This window comes from Neurospora crassa, linkage group II (genome assembly GCF_000182925.2).
Source record: "Neurospora crassa OR74A linkage group II, whole genome shotgun sequence".
Taxonomy (NCBI): domain Eukaryota; kingdom Fungi; phylum Ascomycota; class Sordariomycetes; order Sordariales; family Sordariaceae; genus Neurospora; species Neurospora crassa.
In genome coordinates, this window is record NC_026502.1 from 3,418,712 (window position 1) to 3,438,386 (window position 19,675).

Here is a 19,675-nt window from a genome sequence, read left to right on the forward strand (position 1 = left end):
CTATCCTCCTTCCACCTGCTGCTTTTCAACCCCTTCCCCATCTCCCCCCTCTTTCTCTCTCTCTCTCTCTCTCTTTTCCTTCCCTCCAACTCCCCCCCCCCCCCCCCCTAAACGAATTAGTTTAAAAAAAGCTCGGCTTCGTCAAAACCCGATACTCCACATAATCCTCCCCATCAATATTGATAATCGTCCCCTGGGACACCAACTTGCCCTCAAACGGCCCCGACGACTTGCGCTCATACTTGATCCCCGCATACATCTTGGCATCATTGATGCCCGGCACCGTCTCGCCCGCCGCCTGCGAGAACTTGATCCTGTTGGCCTCCTGCGCGGCCCAGACCCGGTTGAGGCGCTGGATGTTATCGTCAAACAAGGATTTGCGGTCGCTGCCGTTGGGACCTTGTTGATGAGGGTTTTGCTGGTGACCTTGGTGATGGTGGCCGCTGCCGCCGCCGGGGGGATAAGAGGTAGTAGTAGGGGTGCCGTTGCGGGAGGGAACTGCGGAAGCTGCGCGTGAGGAGGGTCTGCCGCCGCCGCCATAGGGGGGAAGATGCTGCTGCTGCTGCTGCTGCTGATGATGTTGTTGATGTTGTCCATGGGATGAGGGGGGTGGAGGGTGCATGGGATACGGCTGGATGGCCGGGGTGTGAAAGCCGCGGTTGGCGGCGCGTTGGTCGGCGCGCATCTGACTGGCTTCGACACGGGCGATCTCGCGCTGGGCGATGCTGTTGGTACGTTCCAGACGGTCGACGACGGTTTGTGTCTGAGGGCCACGATTGGCGGCGCGGAGCTGCACATCCGGGAGGGAGTGGCGGGGGGCGCGGGTGCTCTGGCGGATGGGGCGGAAGTTGTTCTCGTGGTGTTGAGGCGGCGGGACGCTGGCGGGTCTTGAGATGTCCTCCATCTCTTCGTAGCCACCATTCATGTTGCCGTTTGTGGCCCGCTCCTGCTGCTGCTGCTGCTGCTGCTGCTGGCGGGTACCCCTCATGGGCAAAGCGGGCGAAGAGTCCAGGTCAATGGTCGTGGGCTCATCCTTCGACAAGCCCTGGGCGTAACGCCTGAGGGCCTCTTCAACTGCCAACTGATCGTTTTTGTCCCTGTCCTCCGGAAGCTCGCCTATATCCATCATGCGCTGGCGGACGCGCACGTACTCCTTAATCTGTGGCCTGCTCATGCCCTTCAGGTGATCGAGGAAGTCAACATCCTCCCACTGGCACCAGATCTGACCGGCGCCAAGCGGAAAGTTTCCACCGACCTCCTTACCGTCAGGGTTTTGGTTGACAATCTTGCACCGGAAATTCTCGTTCTGAGCTAAAACACCCTGGACGGCGTGTCGATCCCTCCGATTAGCTTCACTGGAGTGTTTCCAAGTGCCGACCACGACTCGCGACGGGCGACCACTCAAGTCGACGGCAGCAAGAACGTCCTCGACAGGTGCAGCGCTAACAACCTTGCGTCTCTTGGGCTCAGGCCTCGTGAGGGCATGCTCTGGAATGTCAGGGCCGTACGCGATAGCGGGTAAGGCGTTGGTTTCGGGCGGTGGGTTGGCGGTCACTCTGGCTATGGCCTGCTGGACAGCTTCGAGCATCGCCTCTTGTGAGTTGACGTCCGGGTGGTTGCTCTGCATCTGCTCGTACCGAACCTTGACGTACTCCTTGACCTGGAAGTGGTCGAGGTTGACCAGGTGAGGATCGAAAACTATCTTATCAAAAGTAACCCAGCTACCGCCAGGGCCAGGCGGCAGCGGATATCGATGAATGAGGCTACGGCCGTCCCTGGAGACAGTTTCAATCTTGGTCCGCAACCTGTCTCGGACGTCGATGAAGCCTATGACAGAATGAGCATCCCTCTTGTCCTCCGCGATCGAATCCCTCCAGTAACCGAGCTTGACACTTTTGACATTGCCGACTCCATGCGTCTTCTTGGGTCCACTACGAGGTTTGCGTGGCTTCCACTCCTCGGCCGTCGGGGATTCTGAGATGTCGTCACGAACGTTCTCGCCGGTGCCTGCTCGCTTTCGCTTAGAGCTGAGCACGACCAACCTGCGCGGCTTCTCCTCATTGTCCGCCATCTCGACATCTTCCTGGTCAGCTGGCGCGGGCGACTCGACGGCGCGTGCGTTGTTGACCACTATCTCATCCTCAGCGCCGACAGGCGGCTCAGAGGAATGGCTGACTGTGTCCTCGAAGTGGCTCGGGGGCGGGGTAGGGCTCTCGGGAGGGGGTGTGAGATCATTGTTGTCGTCGTCATCAAGGTAGTCGTGAGTTGCCGCCGTTTCGGAGGGATTTGGTTCCATTTCGGCGTCTTTTGTGGTATTTCCGTCAGCGCTATAGAAGGAGTTAGTAGGTTGTTCCTGGTTTGAGAGAGGCTTAATATAGTTGTCAAGAGGGCTTGTCTTTAGAAGCCGAGGGAACATCACAGACCAACTGCGAAATCGCCTCGACCTGCCCATGATGAAGAATAGTGTGTTGCGATAATGATGACAATGCGCTTGAAGGGTATACAAGTGAATGAAGGCAACAACTGAATGAGATGTTGATGTGAACAATGTGACCGGGCAGGGACTGTTGACTATGAAGCCTATGAGATCACATACGAAATGGCCGTAAAAAGGCATTGTGTGACTCTCTTAGGCTGCCATCAACAAGGGAAGGGTCTGACAACCAACGGTAATTGTAATTGCCAACAGGCAGAGTTTTTCCCGTTTGAGGGCCAACCACGTGAAGGTACATGATGTCTTTGCTGCTACCGGGTGCGGTAAGACCCCTCCACGCGACCCTGTGAACTCTGAGGCAGATGTGGGGGAAGGAATGAAAGGTATGTGAGTAAGGTGTACTTAGTGAACTTGCCTTGAGGTTTGCAAAGGTGCAAGAACAGTATTAGCAGCCCTAATTAGATAATCCATGTTAGCCAAGCTGATATGTTGACAGTTGGTAGACCCAACCGTCGACTGTTGTTGGTTGAAGGCGCAAAGGAGTCCGAATGTTTGGATGGGAGAGTCGACTTTGGGAGACGGAACGGGAAGAAGAAGAAGAGCGTTTGTTGGTACTTTGGGTGGATCTTGCAAAGAACTCGAGCGGCAGAGACAATGCCCGCCTCAGTTCGAGTTCTGAAGAATTATCATCAACTCACTTTTCGCTCTCCTTGCCACTGACACTGCCGTCTGTCTCTGCCTCGGAGTTGGGAATCTCTTTTTTAGGAGATTTGGCTTGAGAAAGCTGGGCAACTGTGCCTTGAGGTTCAACCTCTGCATCGCTGTCACTGTCGACTACGACGATATCTGGCTCTGACTTGTCTTGAACAGCCATGGGCTTTCCAGCCTCTTGCTCGGGCTTGCTTGTGTCAACCATGTCCGCCATGATCTGCAGCTGAGGCGTTGTCAGGAAAGGTGGTGGAGAGGTTGAAGAACCGGAGTTGTGCTTTGGTTGTGGAGAGAAATACTCCACGCAGTTGCCTTGAGTCTTAAGGTGAAGGGGGGAAAAAATAACACGACCGGCAGTGAAGGACCGAGATGCCAAGAGATCTGTAAGGTTGTGGTGTTTGTGCGGGAGGCGAGTGCTGGGTGAATGTGCTCCGGTTGGCCGGGTGGCCAGTAAAAAGATGGGATGGAAGGAACGGCAACAGCAAGATTAGAAAGCAAGAGAAGGTGAAGAAGGGGGACACTGATAAATGGAGCAAGTGGATGCAGCCGGCGCAATAGTCACGCCAGAGTCCGGTAACAGATCGTGTAGGTATAAGTGAAACTCGAGGCCAGGGATGAAACTTGATGAAGGGTGGTTTATTACCTGGTTGCAAAGAAGAGACTTTGGGAATGAAGAGAGTGGCAATCAGGGCCCTTTCTCGACAATAACCACCAACACAAGACGAGCACAGAATGGTATTACCTCTGGAGCCAGAGAAAACCGGGGACACCAGGGAGGATCCAATCAGCTAGAGTGTTGGTCAGGATGTAGACAGGTTGCTGAAAGACCCAGGTTACTTGTTGGCTTTGAATCGAGGTGTGATTTGTCAAAGCTGGAAGGGCTAACCACCAAAGAGCCTGGGATCGTTTGACAGGTTCAACTGGGGAGTGATGCAGACTTTTTTTTATTGAAGCGCAATTGTGAGCAGTGTCGCGTCTTCTCGGTGTTGTTTGTTTATCTTGCCCAATACCCGATTGAGGAGTCAAGGGAGGGAGGGAGGGTTTGAAGCAACCTCAGAGAGTACGCAAAAGTGGTAGTAATGTGTGTGGAGATGGAGAGAAGACTGTTAAACACCGGACACAGTATCTCGGTGGTTGCTTAGTAACGCGTCGTCAAATAGTTGTTGACTTTTGGAGTTAACGGATGCAGAGAGTATGAGCTGTCTTCTTTTTACGAGAGAAATGCTGGACAAAAGAAAATGATTGGCGAACAGTGACCTCTAGCGGTGGGGAAAGATAGAGATGGCAAGTGTTGGAAGAGTTAAAGTCCGCAAAGTCACAGAGTCAGTCGGAAAAGAAAGAAAAATAAGGGAAGAGAGAATGTAACTAAGTGAAAGGTTGGGGAAACTGACAGGGAACCGTGTCTGACATCAATGCAGCAGATCTGGTTGCGAATTTGTTAAGGTGTTGCGGGCTTGAACTACCAGTTGCCCCTCTGAGCCAGAGCAATTGTTGTAACTATCTTTACCCCCCTGTTATAGGTGTCTGCTTTGGCCTGTTAACTCTCGTCGGTTCTTTACTTGTCGAAACCGTCAACCGATCAAACAAAGAAAGAAGCCACAGTTGAACTGGTAGCGGTAGGAGAGAGGCGAATCGAGGATCCAATTCCATGCCCAGAGACAAAGTTGCCCCTGCATGTTGAACTTCAAGTTGAGAGACCAACATCAACCCATGTCGACTGCCAACAACGAGATCACAATCGAAACGGTCATTGAAGCAGAACAGAACCAAACCCGCAAAAAGACGGGGGGGACGAAGTGGGTAATCTTTTCAAAGTCTTGTTTTAATTGACGACAACGTGTAACCAGCCAATCACAAAGCGGCGGAAAGGAGAATACATCCATCACCGCTGTTGTTTGTTAGCTGGCATCAGTACCCGACCGACATTCATCATGATGCATGACGGTTGCCCCGGTCGCCAACGGTAGATGCTGCATCAGTCGTGCACATTCATTCGAGTCAATGAACACAGCTTCCTGCTTTGTGTTCCTACATTCATCAAAGAGTGCCGTATCGGATTTCGGCAGTTTATTACTTACATGTACTTACCGTAATTAGCTCCCTTTACCTGATATCTCCTTCGGAACTTTTATCATGATGGCTACCGTAGAAACTCGGTATACTGGCAATAAGCTAGCTAATGCCTGAAAAACCTGGATATCGAGCAGGGTGCTGGAAAATCTGCAATGTCCGAGTCCGAGCCTGTGCTCCAAGACACAAGCAAGCTAGTGGTGAACAGTGTTGTAGAGCTTTCACTAGTGGTAACTGAGCGGACATGTGTACAGACGCGTGCTGCTTCCTATACCTACCTACTGTCGGGCGCTCAAAGAGGGATATCCAGCTTATTGCCAGTTAACTGAGTTTCTACGGTACCTAGTGTACCTACTGTCAAGACATGTCAAGAGTGCACAACAACAACAACAACAACAACAACAACAACAACAACAACAACAACAACAACAACAACAACAACAACAACAACAACAACAACAACAACACCGACAAATTGAAAATAATGTTATTCAGTTCCCTTTCGCTCTCGGGGCAAAAAGACGCATAATCTCCGCACTGCCTCCATCCTCAAATGGCCTTGGCTGCTTTGCTGATCTCTTAAGGGGAGGGGTTTGGGTTTGGGTTGTTACACGTAAACACGAGTTTCCATTTTCTTTCTGACATGTCGGTCAGTCAATCAGTCAGTTAGTCAGTCAGTTGGACTTGATAATACCTCATCAGCCTAACCTAACCTAAAAGCTCAAGACAAGAACCACCACTCATATCTCTCAGATTGACTAACTAAAAAAAAAACAGTCGCAGTAAGAAGTTGACCTAACCAACTATGAGTGGGACTGAGGACGCTAGGTAGGTAAGGTAGGTAACCTAATCCACGAAAGCGCTTTTTGCGACGGAGGAACGACGAAAAAAAAAACGTCAAGTTTTCAAACCATGCCTAGAGGTAGGTACATATCTACCGAACAGTAGTGGTGGTGGTGGTGGTGGTGCCCTTATCTCGAGAGCCTCCGAGCCTCCCATCCATCCATCCATCTCGCTCGGGCTCTTGAATGGTAACCTCTCGCATCAGTGTAGCGCAGGATTTCATGCTAATCACGACGTTAGTTACACGTGTGATTGGTCGTCGAGTCGTTGTGCGCCCTATTTGCGAATTTGCGGATCCCATCATGACACTTTGACGATACAGCTAAATGTCACGTCTCGAGTTCGGATCGTAGGCGGTGATGGGATAGATAGGTACCTACCTGACCTCTATCGGTAAACTTCCATCTCCCTTCGTCGTCTTTGCGATCTGGACGCTACCATAAATGTTCAGTCTGCTAGTGTCTGTTAGCGCTCAACCTCCATGACCGCCTATGTAGCGCTGTAAATAGCACTATCAAGCACTTGCACTAACATCTCCACTCTACTTTACCTGTTTGAAATTACAGGCGAAGCTAAGAAACTGAATGCATTCCATGGGAATGATCTTGGACTTCTTCACATCACTCGCTCCGATCTGTACTATCGTTTCCTCACCCCAGAATCTCAATGTACAATGACAGCTTGCGCACAATGAACTAAATATATCAGCCATTCGGACTTTGTATTAGGAGTGTTGACAAGCAACTAGTAACTAGAGTCGAGACAAAGATAAGAGGCAACTCTTCACGACGTCTTTTTCGGCCGACATTAATGTCACCCTGACTCTTGTCTTCTCAGTGACATCTGCCTAAGCCACGCTTTGTGCTACTGCATGCTGTAACCTTGACTACCTATGTGTGGTCTTTGGTCCTCCGGTGTTTAGTGTACATACATATGACTCAATGAACCACATGATGTACTTGGGTGAGCTTGGTAACTGAGACACACCAAGATGGAAGCCCAACTGAACTAAATCAGAGAAGCTGAACCTGAGAGCACGATTCCAGTTTAGCCAAAAGATGCGTGGGGTCAGTCCTGGTAAGTATAGGTAATGTATCCATTTTAAGACGCCTAATATATGTAAAGGAAAATAAGAAAACAAACCAAAAAAAGCAAAATCGATCCTGGTATCTTCTCATGACAAAACATGACTGACGGCTGCTATATCATGCATACATCATCTCTCTCTCCAAACTCCCTGTTCAACCAACCCATGCCCGTGTTTGTTTCTTTTGAGAACCCATAGAAACCCAAAAAAGGAGACATTGTCTTCGTCGCTGTGTATAGATTCATTAAGATTTCTTCCCCTCGCCAAAAAGAGCACCAAGTGTTTATTGGTCCATCTTGATCTAGTGGTCTTCAGAGTAGTTCTCGGTCTTCATGTCCTTAAGACCAAGCTCCTCCTCTTCCTCGTCGGTACGCTCGTACTCCTCCACAACCATCTGCTCATCGGGCTGGGCCGGGTCGTCAGCCAAGCTCTGGACGTAGGAGCTGGCCATGGGGTCGGTGAGAATAATGGTGAACTCGCGCTCGCCCTTGATGGCGGCGCTGAGGTCGCCAAAGAACTTGTCCCAGCGAGCCTTCTCCTCAGCGGGGAGGGAGTCGCCAGCGTGGACGGCGGCGGGGTCCTCGGGGCCGGTCTGGAAGATCTGGTTGTGGAGGTCGTCGCGGACCTGGGTGAGAAGACCCTCCACCGTGGTGAAGCGGCCGCCGAGGGTGCCGGGGTTGACGGAAAGGTTGAGCTCGGGGCACTCGAGGAAGCAAGACTCGCTCTTGAGAATGTCGCGGGCAAGATCGACCGAGTTCCTGACCTTGATGGTGACCTTCTTGCCCTTCTCGGGCACCTCACCGCCGGTCTTGACATCGTTGGACTTGTAGCCGCAGTCGTCGCAAGTGGTGTTCATGATGACGACCTGACGGAAGTGGGGGATGTCGACCATCTTCATGTTGGTGGTGCAAGGGTGCATGCAGCCGGGGCAGGTGGCGGGGAAAGCGTAAACGGTGTCGGGGATGATGTCGCCACTCTCGGTGAGGCCTTCGTTGCTGGTGTCGGCGAGACCGAGGGCCTCGTTTTGCTCCTTGGTACGGAGGTACTCGCGCTTCTCCCACTTGCCAACACCGTCGCGCATGTCGGGGGTAATGAAGGAGTTGCCGGCCGGGTCGTCGACGGAGACACGGAAGGGGAAGGCCTCGCCAGCGAGCATCTTGCGACCCTTCTGGATGATCTCCTCAACCTTCTCGTAGACCTCGGGAGCCTGCTCCTTGCGGTCCGCCTGGCCAGCCTCGAGGTCCTCGACAATAGTGGTCAGGAGACCCTCGACGTTGGTAAGCTGACCGCGGCCAGCAGGAACCTCGACGTCCAACTCAATGAACTTGACAGTGGCGGTATCAGACTTGACGACCTGGCGGGCAAAGTCCTCCATCTGGGTCAGGCGAAGCTCGACATGGACACCCTTGAGCTGGAAGGTGCCGGCAGGTTGGATCTCATTGTTCTGGAAGCCGCACTTGTCGCAAGAGAAGGACATGATGATGATTTCGCGGAAATAGGGAATCTGGGTAAGGAGAAGACGTGTTGTTCCCTAGAGAGCCATGGTTAGCCGGTATTCGAAGGGTGCGACTGTTTGCGACAGCTTCCAACTTACATTCTCGTGGCAGTTCATGCAGAGAGACTCGATCTCCTCGACACCGCGGGGCTCGTCATCCTCGGCCTGAGCGTCGGCGGCGGCGGGCGCGATATCCTCGACCTTCTGGCCGATGGGGGTGAAAGTTTCCTCGGGCATTGTGTATGTTGTGGTGGTATATCTGTGTGGATTGTCGCAAACGGCCGTTGGGATAGATCAGCAGATGGTGACTTTTATAGGGTCCTTGGAGAAAATTTTGGAGGGGCAATTGGCGATCGGGTTTGGCGGGGGATTCTGGCAAGGAAGGGTGGAGCAAGCAACCAACGGAAGTGACATAAGCTTGACCCCAGACTTGGCCCAGATTGACCCAGTGCAATGGAGCCACTGCCCAAAGCTTCGGGAACATTCCAGCCTTGAATATTCATGTGTCCCGGAAATAATCATCTGATAATTGAAGATTTCAAGAGCCCTGTCCGAGTATCCAGGAAACTATATCTGCTTGGAAGTCCTTTCAAGATCAACCGCTCGAGTGACCTGGAATTTTCCTTGCGGCAATTCAGTCATACCAGAGGAGAGGTAGCTTATGTACTTCACAATTGCCCCAAACCGCCAATCACAGGGCAATATTCATCAGGATCCAAGACGGGACGAGCTGATGGAAACTCTCTGTCCAAAATTCAAGGACAGCCCAATACGGTAACAATTGGAGGCCCCTGTATCTCTATATCAGAGATCAACTTTATTTCTGCATAAAATCGGCGAGACTCAGTCCAAGACCAGGCCTCGAGGCTTTGGAGGCATTGGACTGGTCGAGCAAGGCCTGAAGTCCGGCTTTTCTGGATTTGGCACGCTTTTTGCTATTTGCACTGGACGAAGGAGTTGGCTTGGGTGCGGAGAGCCCAGCAAGAGACCCCAGGGTAGACGCCGCACTTGGTTTTAGCCCTGTTGCTGCTGTCTTTGGCGCTTGTTGTGGTGGTTGAGTCTTCAGGTTGATGCTGCGCCTCGAGACAGGAGCCGGGGCCGGGAACTTGATCTCCGTCTTCCTTGTGCAGTGGCCGCATGTGATGCGCTTAACTGGCCCTTTGCGCGACTCTTGATCCTGCTGCTTCGTCTGGACAGGCGCTTTCGTAAACTTTTGGCCTGCTCTTAGCCTCTTGCGCACAGCTTTTTGGTGTTCAAATTTTAAAGTGCTGCCGTGACCGGGGATCATGATGTGGCCGCAGCAACTACAGACGTGCTGTCTATGAACATCGGACTGGGGCAGTTCGTTCTCAAACATAAGGTTGCCTCTCTGGTTCATGAGGAACGCCGATGTCTCTGGCGCTGTTGTCGCCAGAAGATGGGCGGCGTCTGTCAGAAAGTCCAGCGTTGCTGAGAGCTGGGTTGAGGATGGTCCGTTCATCGTGATTTTCGTCGTGTCGTAGGACAACAAGGTCGGATGTCGGTGGTTGATGGAAGTGAAGTGGGAGAGAGGCAACTCAGATTATTCAATTGGATTTTTACGGCGTGAAACGAAGGCTGGTGCACGGGCCAACCGGTTTATCGAACGTTCGCCTTTTGGTAAAGACCAATATCGATCTACCCATCAAGGGACTCAAGCCAAGGGGAATATCAAGACACAAGCAGCCCCTTCAATGTCACTTTTTCCCCTGACACCTGCCGCCTTCATTCCCGTTTTCTCAACAACATCGCATCAACAGTTCATCACGAAGGAGCTTGCGAATCGAGGGTTAGGGTTAGACTGGAGATTGTCAAGAAATGCTTGGAGAGGGAGTTTACAGATTTAAGCCCGGTTGATCTCCCACTTGAGCTCCTTGATGCTAACTTCATCGTTGGCCTTCTCATCATAATCGAACCATTCTCCCTCGGTCAGGTCAATGTCGGCGAACTTGGTGTTGGAGTCGACGCCTTCGGCAAGCCAAGAGCCCTGCATATTCGATGTCAGCAGGTAACCGAAATTCAAAAACAGAAAGATACCAGACATGGACTAACCTCAGGCTGGAACTCAACAAACTCCAGTCCTCTACAGTCAAACTCGAGAAGCTTTTGCTTCTTGGCAGGTTCCGTCTGCTCATAAGCGGTGGGGGCAGCCTTGATGGAAGCTGACGACTCTCTCTTGCAGTTTTTGCACTTCCACACAAAGTTGGCCTCACCACGGCTGCCGCTCATCTCGTTGTTTTCCTGGTGAATGTGTCAACAAGGGAATGCTTCAGGTCTTTGGAGGGGAACTTACAAAGCGGCTCACGCCAACGGGCTTGTCATGGACCTCCCTGCAGGAGGTGCACTGAACCTTGAAGGTGTACCAGAACGGGTTACCCTCGCTGTCGTCAGGGCGGAGGTTGGTGACTCTAGAAGTTTGGTGTAAGTTGGCTTTTCCTTTTTTCTTCTCCCGACTTCTTGTTCACTCACCCAGCAAGGTCAGCAGTAAGGTAAAGCGCAAACATCTTGGCTGTTGTGAGATATGTGATTATTTTGGGACTTGTTTGCGGTTTATATTGATGTTTTCGAGAAGGTGATATTCTTCAGTGACCTGTTGTTCTAGACTCTGCCTGATTGGGAGCTGCCAGCCAGCCAGCTCTTCTGCTGTGGTGGTGGAGGGGCTCAAGGGGCACCTTCTCAGCTCTGATCTTCAGCTGTTAGCCCCACTTATGCAGCTTCAGTTGTTGCTCCAGCTCCAGAGATGGTCTGAGCTTCCGGAGCTCTCTGGAGGAAGACTTCAAGACTTGGTATTCAGCGTTTGCAACACGCCAAAGTTACCTCTAGGAAACCGAACAGGGAAGTTCTTCTTACTCTACATAGGTACATATTATGTTGAGCATCGGTAGAAGTTAATTGACCGTGAACAGAACGATAGCCTTCGACGTGGCCTGTGCACCAGGTCCTCTTTCTGTAACTAAGACTGATGTCAACCCTAAGGGTTTAGTATCCCTTACCCTAAAAGGGAGCTTTGTTGACCTCGCTCCCCCCCTCTGATGCGAATGCGCGCAATCAACACTGTACGCCCGGCCGCCGACAGCGCAAAGACTTCGGCTTGCGATGGGGACGGGGACCTGGAATTGGACATGCCTTCAAAACGCCCCACCCTTTGACGGGCCTCTTAATTGATCTTTCAAATCCACCCGCCGCCGACCAGTCACCGACGAACAAATCCCGCCCTCCTCCCCTTGCCCTGATGCCGCTGCCGCATCGACCAGATATGCCCCGACGATGCAGGGGATCTGGTCGACCGTAGCCCAATTCCGGGGCTGTCGCTGCCACTCCTGTCTGCCCGCTCCGAATAGCTTCAACAGCTTGCAAGCTGTGCGCCTCGCCCAGTCCAACGCCCGCTCCGCCGCCGCCCAGCGAACCAGGAAAGCCCTCGGCAGCAATGTAGCCACCGCCTGCTACACGGCTCTCGCAGCCACCGCCGTCGTCGTCGACACCGAGAACAAGGAACGGCGCCAGCGCGAGCTCAACCGCAAGATCCATGAAGCAAAGAAGAACCTAGCAGTCCTTATGACCGACGATGCCGCCGACGGAGACCTCCTACGCCTTGTCGGCTCAGCACCTGCCGCCCGCCGACCCGAACCCTTCCGCACTCGCAGCCAGCCTACAATCGATGTACTCGAGTCTATATGCGATTACCATGTCGATTCAGTCAGGAGTCTGGCGTCCAGTGCTGCCGAGAAGAGAGCTGCTGTCCTGAAGCTGCGCGACTCCCTCGGCATGTCATGGAGGGACCCGCGCAAGGACTTTTGTATGGGCAGAGACGGTCTCATCAGCTGCGACAAAACCATCGCCTACGAAGAGAGCACGGCTGAAACCTTGGATCAGGACCGGGAACCTCGAAACGAAAAGCAGATGGAGAAGCAAATCGACATGGTCACCAACCTTGTGGACGACCTCATGGAAGCCGCCTACAAGGCTTCAGAGATGCAGGGCATCAAGTCCTATCTCCCCAAGGACCACCCCGAGTCGGCCTGGAGCATAACGCGCATGTTGAAGAAGGACGGCTATCCCAGGTTCCACCACGCCCATTATGATCCAGCCATGACAATCCAGGCGCGCCGGCGCTTCAACCAAGTTACGTGCAACATCTTGGCCGACTGGAAGGGACCTCGAAGCCGGGACAAGTACGTGGCCAAGGTCTGCCATAACCTTCTCATCAACACCGTGCCGCCTGGGATCCACAACTACAACATGCTCATAGCAGGCTTCACTCAGATTGGCGAGCATGTTTTGGCTGGCGCTGTGGTGGACAATTTTCTACACAAGAGCCGTCTACGACCCACCCAAGGCACAATCCTCTGTCTGATACACCACTACCGCTGCAAGAGAGATGCCGAGGGTTTCCACATGTTGCTCCGACGCCTCATTGGTCGCGATCCTCGAGGCCTGAATATGCGCAGCAAGTCCATCTCGGATGTGTACCAAGACCGTGGACTTTTGCGCTGGGCGCTCGAGTCGGATGTCGCCCTAGCCAACGGTCGTACAGTCGTTGAGCGTGCTAATCTGGAGCAGCCCGTTATGGAAGCCATTATCGAGGCCCTCATCGACTTCAGGAGAATCGGGCACGCCGCCAAGGTGTTTGTTGCCTGTCTTGACCAGAGGTGGACCATCAATGCCGAACTCTTTGATCAACTGTTACATGCTATCTGCAACACTGTTGACGATCTGGCAACTCGTGTGCTAGTCGACGGACTGCTGTCACACGTGGGCGCCATCACGACCATGATCCTCTCGCGAAGTTTCCTATCGCTAAAGACGGTAAGGAAGCTTCGCACCGTTCTCCAGATCCGGTACGCGAGGTCGACAGAGTCACTCTATCATAGCTCTGCCCTGCAAGATTCCACGTCACCGACCTACCTCTTACCCAAGGGCAATGACCGCCTCAACCGCATTGCGACATCCATCTGGTTCAGAGAAGCGGTGCAAACCATCTTCCAGCTTAGGTTGACTCTCCCAAAGGTCGAACACCTCCTATTAGCACAGCCCGACGAGCATCTTGAACACCGGCTAGACAGTGCCATTACCAGCCTGAACCTTATCAGCCCTACCAACCCGCGCGCAGTCGAGCGCGAGGAGCGTGCCAGGGCACTCCAACGCCTAGCCAAGCTAGATTGGCTCATTGAGCAAGTAGACGCCACCGAGAAGGCCATCAAGGCCACGACTGAGGAGATCATGAACATCCTCGCCGTCTCCGTTCCGCGCGACGTACGACCCCTGACTTTGTGGCGGCAGCACTGGGACGTCGAGGTGCCCCTGGAAAAGCGCCTCAAGTACGATCGGGAGATGCGCACGCCCAGCACGGGGCTCAACGCAGTCGCAGCGTGCTTTGCTCGGAAGGAGGAACTGGATAACCAGCTAGCAGATATCCTCATGGAAGCGTTACCGGCGCAAACAGCGGCTGAGATTCGCCAGGGTGCGAAGGAGACGGCCACGGTGCCGCATCTGATGGCTTTGACCAAGGATCACCTGAGGAGTCATCAGAAGAAGCCGGTCGCTGCTGTTACTGCCAGGCCAAGGGTGGTGCAAGCGCAAGAACAGGACATAGAACAGCAGAGGGAGACGGGCTCCGCCTTTACAGCTAATGATAACCTAGCAGCAGGCGAGATGAATAGGAGGAAACTGGGCTTTGGTTGGCGATCAGGTCTCTCGTCGTATTTACCCCTGAGAAGGGTTGCATCTGTTCAAAGGTAGAATTGCATTGACTGAAGAAAAGAGAGGGAATGGGACTAGGAAGGATAAGGACACTGGACGGACTGGATAGACGGATGGATATAAACGCAGCCAGGTTGAGCAATAAAGGGCTGGCTTCTTGTGCATTGTGATTGAACAAAAAGGTTGACATAACCTACCTTGTATACGTACACGCAAATCAATTGGATACATACCAAACCACAACCAAAACTTGTTCACATTTCACTTGCCATATTTTGTAAGTAATATTCTTCGTATGCAGAAAAAAAAAACAGATGAACCTCCTTTTTGTATAACCAATACGCCCTAAATCCCAAATTCATCATAGTACAGATACAGCCAACCACCCCGAGTCTCACAACCCTCAAACCTCCATAGCAGCAGGCTTCGTCCTCCCCAACCCCTCTCTACCATAATAATCCATCGGATACGCCCCCTTCCCCCAATCCTCCTTCTCCTCCAGCGCAATCAGCGCCTCATACGGCGTCAACAGCGGTCTAGGGAACGCATACCCCCAATCAATCGACAGTCTCGGACACGCCACCTGCACCCAGCACTCGACATCGCTCATCATCGCCAGCTTTCCCGGGAAAATCTCTGAAAGACAGAAATTGACAAACGGCGTGCCGTTGGCCTTTAGCTTCTCTTCTATGAGACCCAACGTATTGGGGTTCCCCTGCCGTCCGAGACTACCCAAGATCAACCCCCATTTCTTGGCCGTCTTGGCCTGGCGGATGGCAGAGCGGCGAACGTCCTGCATCTCTTCGTGGCCGTACGTTTCGTGCGTCAGTTTGCGGCTGTAAGGGTCGTACCGGTAGGCGGGGATGGATGGGTTGTGAATCATGATGGACTCGAGGTGGAAGCGGCCGTCGCCCAGGTACAGAATCATGTCGACTTGCTTGCCGGACGAGGTGAGGAACTGGGACAAGTTGGGGGATGTGCACCCCAGGATCTCGCCCTTGGAAAGCGGCGCGATTTGCGGGATGATGACTTCGTATCCGGCTTTTTGCAGCGTCGAGCGCACGCCGTGGATGGTGGCGTTGAATTGGATGGTGCCCACCATGGCGATGGATTTACCCGGCGCAAAGTTGCGTTCCAAGGTTGCCAAGAGGTGGGAGGTGTCGATGCTGATGTCCACAAAGACGTACAAGGTCTTGATTTTGGTGACGTCCACGGGGATGAGGCACGAATGCGCGTAGTGCACTAGCAGGTCGCAGCCCATGGCGCGGGCGGTGTAGTCGTCGATGCAGCAGGCGCCGTAGGTGACGTCGCCCATGATCAAGGTCTCGATCCCGGGGCAGAATTGGGTCAAGATGTCGGAGATGGTGGTGGCGAAGAGGAGCAGACCCTCGGGCATTTGCAGGGCCACGCGCTTGGCGTCCAAAGTGCGGATGCGGTGGATGGTCTTGTGGATCTCGAAGGAGTAGTTGGATGGCAGAAGGGCGATGGCTTCGTTTAGGGCGGCGTCGTGCAGGATCGAGTCGGGCACTTGGTTGAGCATCCGGGGCGCGCGGCGCGGTTGGGCTACTTGGATGGCGCCGCTGTCTTCGATGGAGGTGTTGGCCCCGGCGGGTTGGGAGGTGCTGTTGGATGAGGACGAGGAGGACTTTCCGGCGGCGGCGCTTTGTCGGCCCAGGAAACGCTTCTTGGGTTGTTTCTGCTGGACGGAGGGGGGAGGGGGAGGGTTCATCTCGTCGATGTCGGCGGCGATGCCGAGGTCGACTTGGGCGCGGTCGTCCTCCATGTTAAACCTTTGTGATTTTGTTGAGTCGAGCCCAATGATGATATCCAAACTCGGGTCTGTAAGGCTCAAGGGTGTTGCGAAAAAGTTGAGTGTCTCGTCACGCTTTCTGAGGTTGATATCTCTCAAGTGAGTGAGGTGAGGTAGGATTTGTCAAAGTGAAAATTGCCAAGTACCTTCTGGGGTTTACCAAAGTCTTGAACAACAAACTTTCAGCAGAAGAAGAGCACAATATATTGTGTCTGCAGAACTATTCAATTGTAGATTCCTTGAACATAGCGTATTCTATGTCTATCATTCGGTCAAGCTTGGCCTCATCTCACTTCTACCATAGCATGTCGTCGTGGATGTTGTCGTTGAGACTTGGGAACATCAAAGGTACAAAACCCCAATCCGGCAAAGCGTACCCAGCCCCACTTCTCCAAATGCTTACTTGTAGGCCTGGGCTCATGGGTCAACTTGTGCAAGTGGAAAGTTTCGCGGCTGGCAGTTGGTCCAAGCGCAGCGGGAGATTTTTAAGCGGGTCAGGCTGAGACGGCAGCCAATCAATACCCCGGAAATTGTGCCCTAAGATTTCGACCGTATTGTCCTTAGCAAAAGCGGTCACCACCCACACAAAATCTTCCCCTTCGGAATTTCTCGAGTCGTCTCAATTCGCAACACCCAACTCCGGTCGTTCAGCCCCAAATACCGCCAAAATGAAGGTACGACGACTCCCCGATATCCACGGCGTCATGGCTACGGCATGACTGCGTCTCTGTGCTTTTTCACGAGTCCGAGCGTCCAATGTCAAATTTCGACACCTGGAGGTCGCGAAAATGGGAACTTGGAGGAGGGAAAAGAGGAGCCAGAACATCACCACCGCGACAATGTTGATGATGGGAATGGAGACATGGACATGAGGCTGACCCCACGCCCACCAACAGCTGAACATTTCGTACCCTGCGAACGGCTCGCAGAAGCTGATCGAGGTCGAGGATGAGCGCAAGCTCCGTCACTTCATCGAGTAAGTGGCAAATCACATTACAAGCTGCATTTGGTATCCAAAGACATGTCGCTAACAGCCTCACTACAGGAAGCGCGTAAGTTTTCCCGACACATCGACGACACATCGAAACCAACTACGATGACCGAACCCGAAACTGACACGTCGACTATAGATGGGCGCTGAGGTCCCCGCCGACCCCCTTGGTGACGAGTGGAAGGGCTACATCCTCCGCATCACCGGCGGTAACGACAAGCAGGGTTTCCCCATGAAGCAGGGTGTCATTGCCCCCAACCGTGTCCGCCTTCTCCTTTCCGACGGCCACTCCTGCTACCGTGCCCGCCGCACCGGTGAGCGCAAGAGAAAGTCCGTCCGCGGTTGCATCGTCGGCTCTGATCTCTCCGTCCTTGCCCTCGCCATCGTCAAGCAGGGCGAGCAGGACATCCCCGGCCTTACCGATGTCGTCCACCCCAAGCGTCTCGGCCCCAAGCGCGCCACCAAGATCCGCCGCTTCTTCGGCCTCAGCAAGGATGACGATGTATGTGTTTCTCTACGCAATCTCGTCATCGCCTGCCCCCGAGCTGTTGCGATGATCCTCGCGCAGTTCGTCGGGTAGAGTCTGAGATGAACACCAAAGGCTAATTATCCACTTTTTCTACGACGAATAGGTCCGCAAGTACGTCATTCGCCGCGAGGTCCAGCCCAAGGGTGAAGGCAAGAAGCCCTACACCAAGGCTCCCAAGATCCAGCGCCTCGTCACTCCCCAGCGCCTCCAGCACAAGAGACACCGTCTCGCTCTCAAGCGCCGCCAGGCCGAGAAGGTCAAGGAGGAGGCTGTAAGTCTTGCCCAACCCCCTCGTTGAAAAGCACTGCAGAAATGCTAACCATCATAACAGTCTGAGTACGCCCAGATCCTCGCCAAGCGCATCGCTGAGGCCAAGGTCCAGAAGGCCGATGCCCGCAAGCGCCGCGCCTCCTCCATGCGCAAGTAAGCGTTCGGAGTCAGGTGTGATGGATGATATCCGGTTGCTTTCACGAATTCGGTCATGGCGCGGTTATCTGTTGACTCGACCGGGGGGCATGTTTGTTGTGTGTACCTGAGCACCCATTAAAAAAGGGCTTTCCACGACAACCAACCAGGAATTGAGTCTTCAATGAGTTGATACCAAAACCAACGAGCAGCGCTTCGCTTCGGGTTCGCGTTATACGGAATAATATGACGGGGACCCTTTTGATACCAATACTCCCGCCTGATCATTGACATATTTGGGGAAGGGGGCAACTGAGGTAGATTCACAATCAACAATGGGTCTGAATTGTTCGCTTCATATGGGGTTCCTTTGGCGCGCTTCTCTTTGTGAATTCATGTCCGTGTAAGGATGTGGGAGCAACGTGCGGCAAGGAGCAGGTTTTTAAAAGTTGTCATGACATTCATATCCAAAGCAAGCAAGTGGCATTATATCACATGCAATTCTTTGTCAAAACCTCATTGCTATTCTTCAAGTCCACTCTAGCGTACAGTTCCTGGTACCTGTCTACAAAAGATGTGACGGCCCAGAAATTCTTAACGTCCAGTGGCGAACTCCAAGAATGGCCTCCGTCTATAAAACGGAAAACACAATTGATCCACTAGCAATACACAACGTAGTAATTCATTATCAGACCTAACACCTCGTCGCTTTCGAACATCTCACAAAAGCAAACAATCCCAAGTCATGATTGAATCGGAGTTCCATTGAATGAAAGTCCGCCGCTTGGTACATAAAGCATACATAGAAGCAGAGTCACCTACCTAGTTAGTTAGGTTCGTAGTGTCGATATAATTTACTATTTGACAAACACCTCGTATTTTCTTTCCCATGGTAACTGGTGCAATCGCCAACTTGCAGACTCATTCACCCGTCAGTTTATAACCTTTTTTTTCCCCTCCGAATCACCCAGTCCCAGTCCTAGTTCCAGTATCAGTGAGTCTTAGTTCGCTCGAGAAAGAAAGGAATTAGTAAGTTTCCATAGAAGAAGAAGAAGAAGAAGGAGAGTATTCACCTAAGTAGATAAGTAACAATCAATCACTCACTCACTCACTTTCGCAACCTACGGTAGACTAAGGTAGGTAGGTAGGTAGTGTAGTTTCTTCATGTTGCCTGCTTGATTAGACTGTCGTCGTTGATAGATTTGTCTCTCCTCTCTCTCTCTTTTCATTGACTGACGCAAGCCCAACGCAAGACTATGTAAGACTATGTAAGACTATGCAAGACTACCTATGCAAGATCACCTATGCAAGTAAGCGTTTTCCATCATATCCTCCCCCTCCCTCTCTCTCTATATCTGTTAGGTAGCTACGTAGTTAGATAGCTACGTATTTAGTTAGTCAACATAGTACCTGGTAGGTAGGTAGGTAGGTAGGTAGTGTAACCATCACTTGTGTAGTTAGAGCTATGATCAGCTTTGAGAAGGGAGTTGTTACTTGGTTATTGCCATCTCTGGTCTCTCTGCCCTTCTTATTTCTCTTCTCTCTCTCTCTCTCTCTCTCTCTCTCTCTTTTTTTTTTTTTTTTT

General features: G+C 52.5%; 8 protein-coding genes across 11 annotated transcripts; 3 read left to right on the plus strand and 5 right to left on the minus strand.

Moving 5' to 3' along the window:
- Positions 1–46: 46 nt before the first annotated feature.
- NCU08509 (hypothetical protein) lies at positions 47–3,767 on the minus strand. The gene is made up of 3 exons (XM_958345.3): positions 3,133–3,767; positions 2,850–2,888; positions 47–2,327 (listed from the first exon to the last, which is right to left on the minus strand). Exons 1-3 carry the CDS (start codon positions 3,357–3,359, stop codon positions 122–124), a joined length of 2,472 nt encoding a protein of 823 aa, XP_963438.2. The 5' UTR covers positions 3,360–3,767; the 3' UTR covers positions 47–121.
- A 1,600-nt stretch (positions 3,768–5,367) lies between these two features.
- On the plus strand, positions 5,368–5,998 carry NCU08508 (hypothetical protein; the record flags this gene model as incomplete). The annotated part of the gene is made up of 3 exons (XM_958344.2): positions 5,368–5,458; positions 5,559–5,698; positions 5,990–5,998. The coding sequence occupies 3 exons, from the start codon at positions 5,368–5,370 to the stop codon at positions 5,996–5,998; spliced, it is 240 nt and encodes a 79-aa protein (XP_963437.2).
- A 1,445-nt stretch (positions 5,999–7,443) lies between these two features.
- Positions 7,444–8,874, minus strand: NCU08507 (zinc finger protein zpr1; the record flags this gene model as incomplete). Its single annotated transcript, XM_958343.1, has 2 exons — positions 7,444–8,673; positions 8,737–8,874. The coding sequence occupies 2 exons, from the start codon at positions 8,872–8,874 to the stop codon at positions 7,444–7,446; spliced, it is 1,368 nt and encodes a 455-aa protein (XP_963436.1).
- Positions 8,875–9,087: 213 nt separating this feature from the next.
- On the minus strand, positions 9,088–10,149 carry NCU08506 (hypothetical protein). Its single transcript, XM_958342.2, has one exon. It carries the CDS (start codon positions 10,115–10,117, stop codon positions 9,455–9,457), a length of 663 nt encoding a protein of 220 aa, XP_963435.1. The 5' UTR covers positions 10,118–10,149; the 3' UTR covers positions 9,088–9,454.
- Positions 10,150–10,181: 32 nt separating this feature from the next.
- Positions 10,182–11,273, minus strand: NCU08505 (DUF866 domain-containing protein). Its single transcript, XM_958341.2, has 4 exons — positions 11,125–11,273; positions 10,949–11,063; positions 10,708–10,896; positions 10,182–10,642 (listed from the first exon to the last, which is right to left on the minus strand). The coding sequence occupies exons 1-4, from the start codon at positions 11,157–11,159 to the stop codon at positions 10,499–10,501; spliced, it is 483 nt and encodes a 160-aa protein (XP_963434.1). The 5' UTR covers positions 11,160–11,273; the 3' UTR covers positions 10,182–10,498.
- A 428-nt stretch (positions 11,274–11,701) lies between these two features.
- NCU08504 (hypothetical protein) lies at positions 11,702–14,605 on the plus strand. The gene has a single exon (XM_958340.3). The coding sequence runs from the start codon at positions 11,923–11,925 to the stop codon at positions 14,392–14,394; it is 2,472 nt and encodes an 823-aa protein (XP_963433.1). The 5' UTR covers positions 11,702–11,922; the 3' UTR covers positions 14,395–14,605.
- NCU08503 lies at positions 14,586–16,525 on the minus strand. Of its 2 annotated transcripts, XM_011395320.1 has the most exons (2): positions 16,312–16,525; positions 14,586–16,244 (listed from the first exon to the last, which is right to left on the minus strand). In XM_011395320.1, the coding sequence occupies exon 2, from the start codon at positions 16,136–16,138 to the stop codon at positions 14,759–14,761; it is 1,380 nt and encodes a 459-aa protein (XP_011393622.1). In that variant the 5' UTR covers positions 16,139–16,244; positions 16,312–16,525; the 3' UTR covers positions 14,586–14,758. The 2 variants fall into 2 exon arrangements, with proteins under 2 accessions (XP_011393622.1, XP_011393623.1); XM_011395321.1 differs by lacking the exon at positions 16,312–16,525 and having other exon boundaries at positions 14,586–16,291.
- Positions 16,526–16,628: 103 nt separating this feature from the next.
- NCU08502 (40S ribosomal protein S6) lies at positions 16,629–18,956 on the plus strand. Of its 3 annotated transcripts, XM_011395318.1 has the most exons (6): positions 16,629–16,839; positions 17,062–17,141; positions 17,211–17,217; positions 17,296–17,658; positions 17,789–17,956; positions 18,017–18,956. In XM_011395318.1, the coding sequence occupies exons 1-6, from the start codon at positions 16,834–16,836 to the stop codon at positions 18,110–18,112; spliced, it is 720 nt and encodes a 239-aa protein (XP_011393620.1). In that variant the 5' UTR covers positions 16,629–16,833; the 3' UTR covers positions 18,113–18,956. The 3 variants fall into 3 exon arrangements, with proteins under 3 accessions (XP_011393620.1, XP_011393619.1, XP_011393621.1); XM_011395317.1 differs by having other exon boundaries at positions 17,062–17,217; XM_011395319.1 differs by having other exon boundaries at positions 17,211–17,658.
- The last annotated feature ends 719 nt before the right edge of the window (positions 18,957–19,675 follow it).

What these genes read in the sequence shown, in the direction of transcription:
- NCU08509 (XM_958345.3), bottom strand. Translation starts at nt 3,359, where the DNA reads ATGGCGGACATGGTTGACACAAGCAAGCCCGAGCAAGAGGCTGGAAAG. An exon ending in AGTGGCAAGGAGAGCGAAAA is followed by an intron (nt 2,889 to 3,132) that starts GTGAGTTGATGA and finishes TTATCTAATTAG; the next exon opens with GGCTGCTAATACTGTTCTTG. An exon ending in GCACCTTTGCAAACCTCAAG is followed by an intron (nt 2,328 to 2,849) that starts GCAAGTTCACTA and finishes CTCCTTCTATAG; the next exon opens with CGCTGACGGAAATACCACAA.
- NCU08506 (XM_958342.2), bottom strand. Translation starts at nt 10,117, where the DNA reads ATGAACGGACCATCCTCAACCCAGCTCTCAGCAACGCTGGACTTTCTG.
- NCU08505 (XM_958341.2), bottom strand. Translation starts at nt 11,159, where the DNA reads ATGTTTGCGCTTTACCTTACTGCTGACCTTGCTGG. An exon ending in CTTACTGCTGACCTTGCTGG is followed by an intron (nt 11,064 to 11,124) that starts GTGAGTGAACAA and finishes CCAAACTTCTAG; the next exon opens with AGTCACCAACCTCCGCCCTG. An exon ending in TTGTTGAGTTCCAGCCTGAG is followed by an intron (nt 10,643 to 10,707) that starts GTTAGTCCATGT and finishes TCGAATATGCAG; the next exon opens with GGCTCTTGGCTTGCCGAAGG.
- NCU08504 (XM_958340.3), top strand. Translation starts at nt 11,923, where the DNA reads ATGCAGGGGATCTGGTCGACCGTAGCCCAATTCCGGGGCTGTCGCTGC.
- NCU08503 (XM_011395320.1), bottom strand. Translation starts at nt 16,138, where the DNA reads ATGGAGGACGACCGCGCCCAAGTCGACCTCGGCATCGCCGCCGACATC.
- NCU08502 (XM_011395318.1), top strand. An exon ending in GCCTCAGCAAGGATGACGAT is followed by an intron (nt 17,659 to 17,788) that starts GTATGTGTTTCT and finishes TACGACGAATAG; the next exon opens with GTCCGCAAGTACGTCATTCG. An exon ending in AGAAGGTCAAGGAGGAGGCT is followed by an intron (nt 17,957 to 18,016) that starts GTAAGTCTTGCC and finishes CCATCATAACAG; the next exon opens with TCTGAGTACGCCCAGATCCT.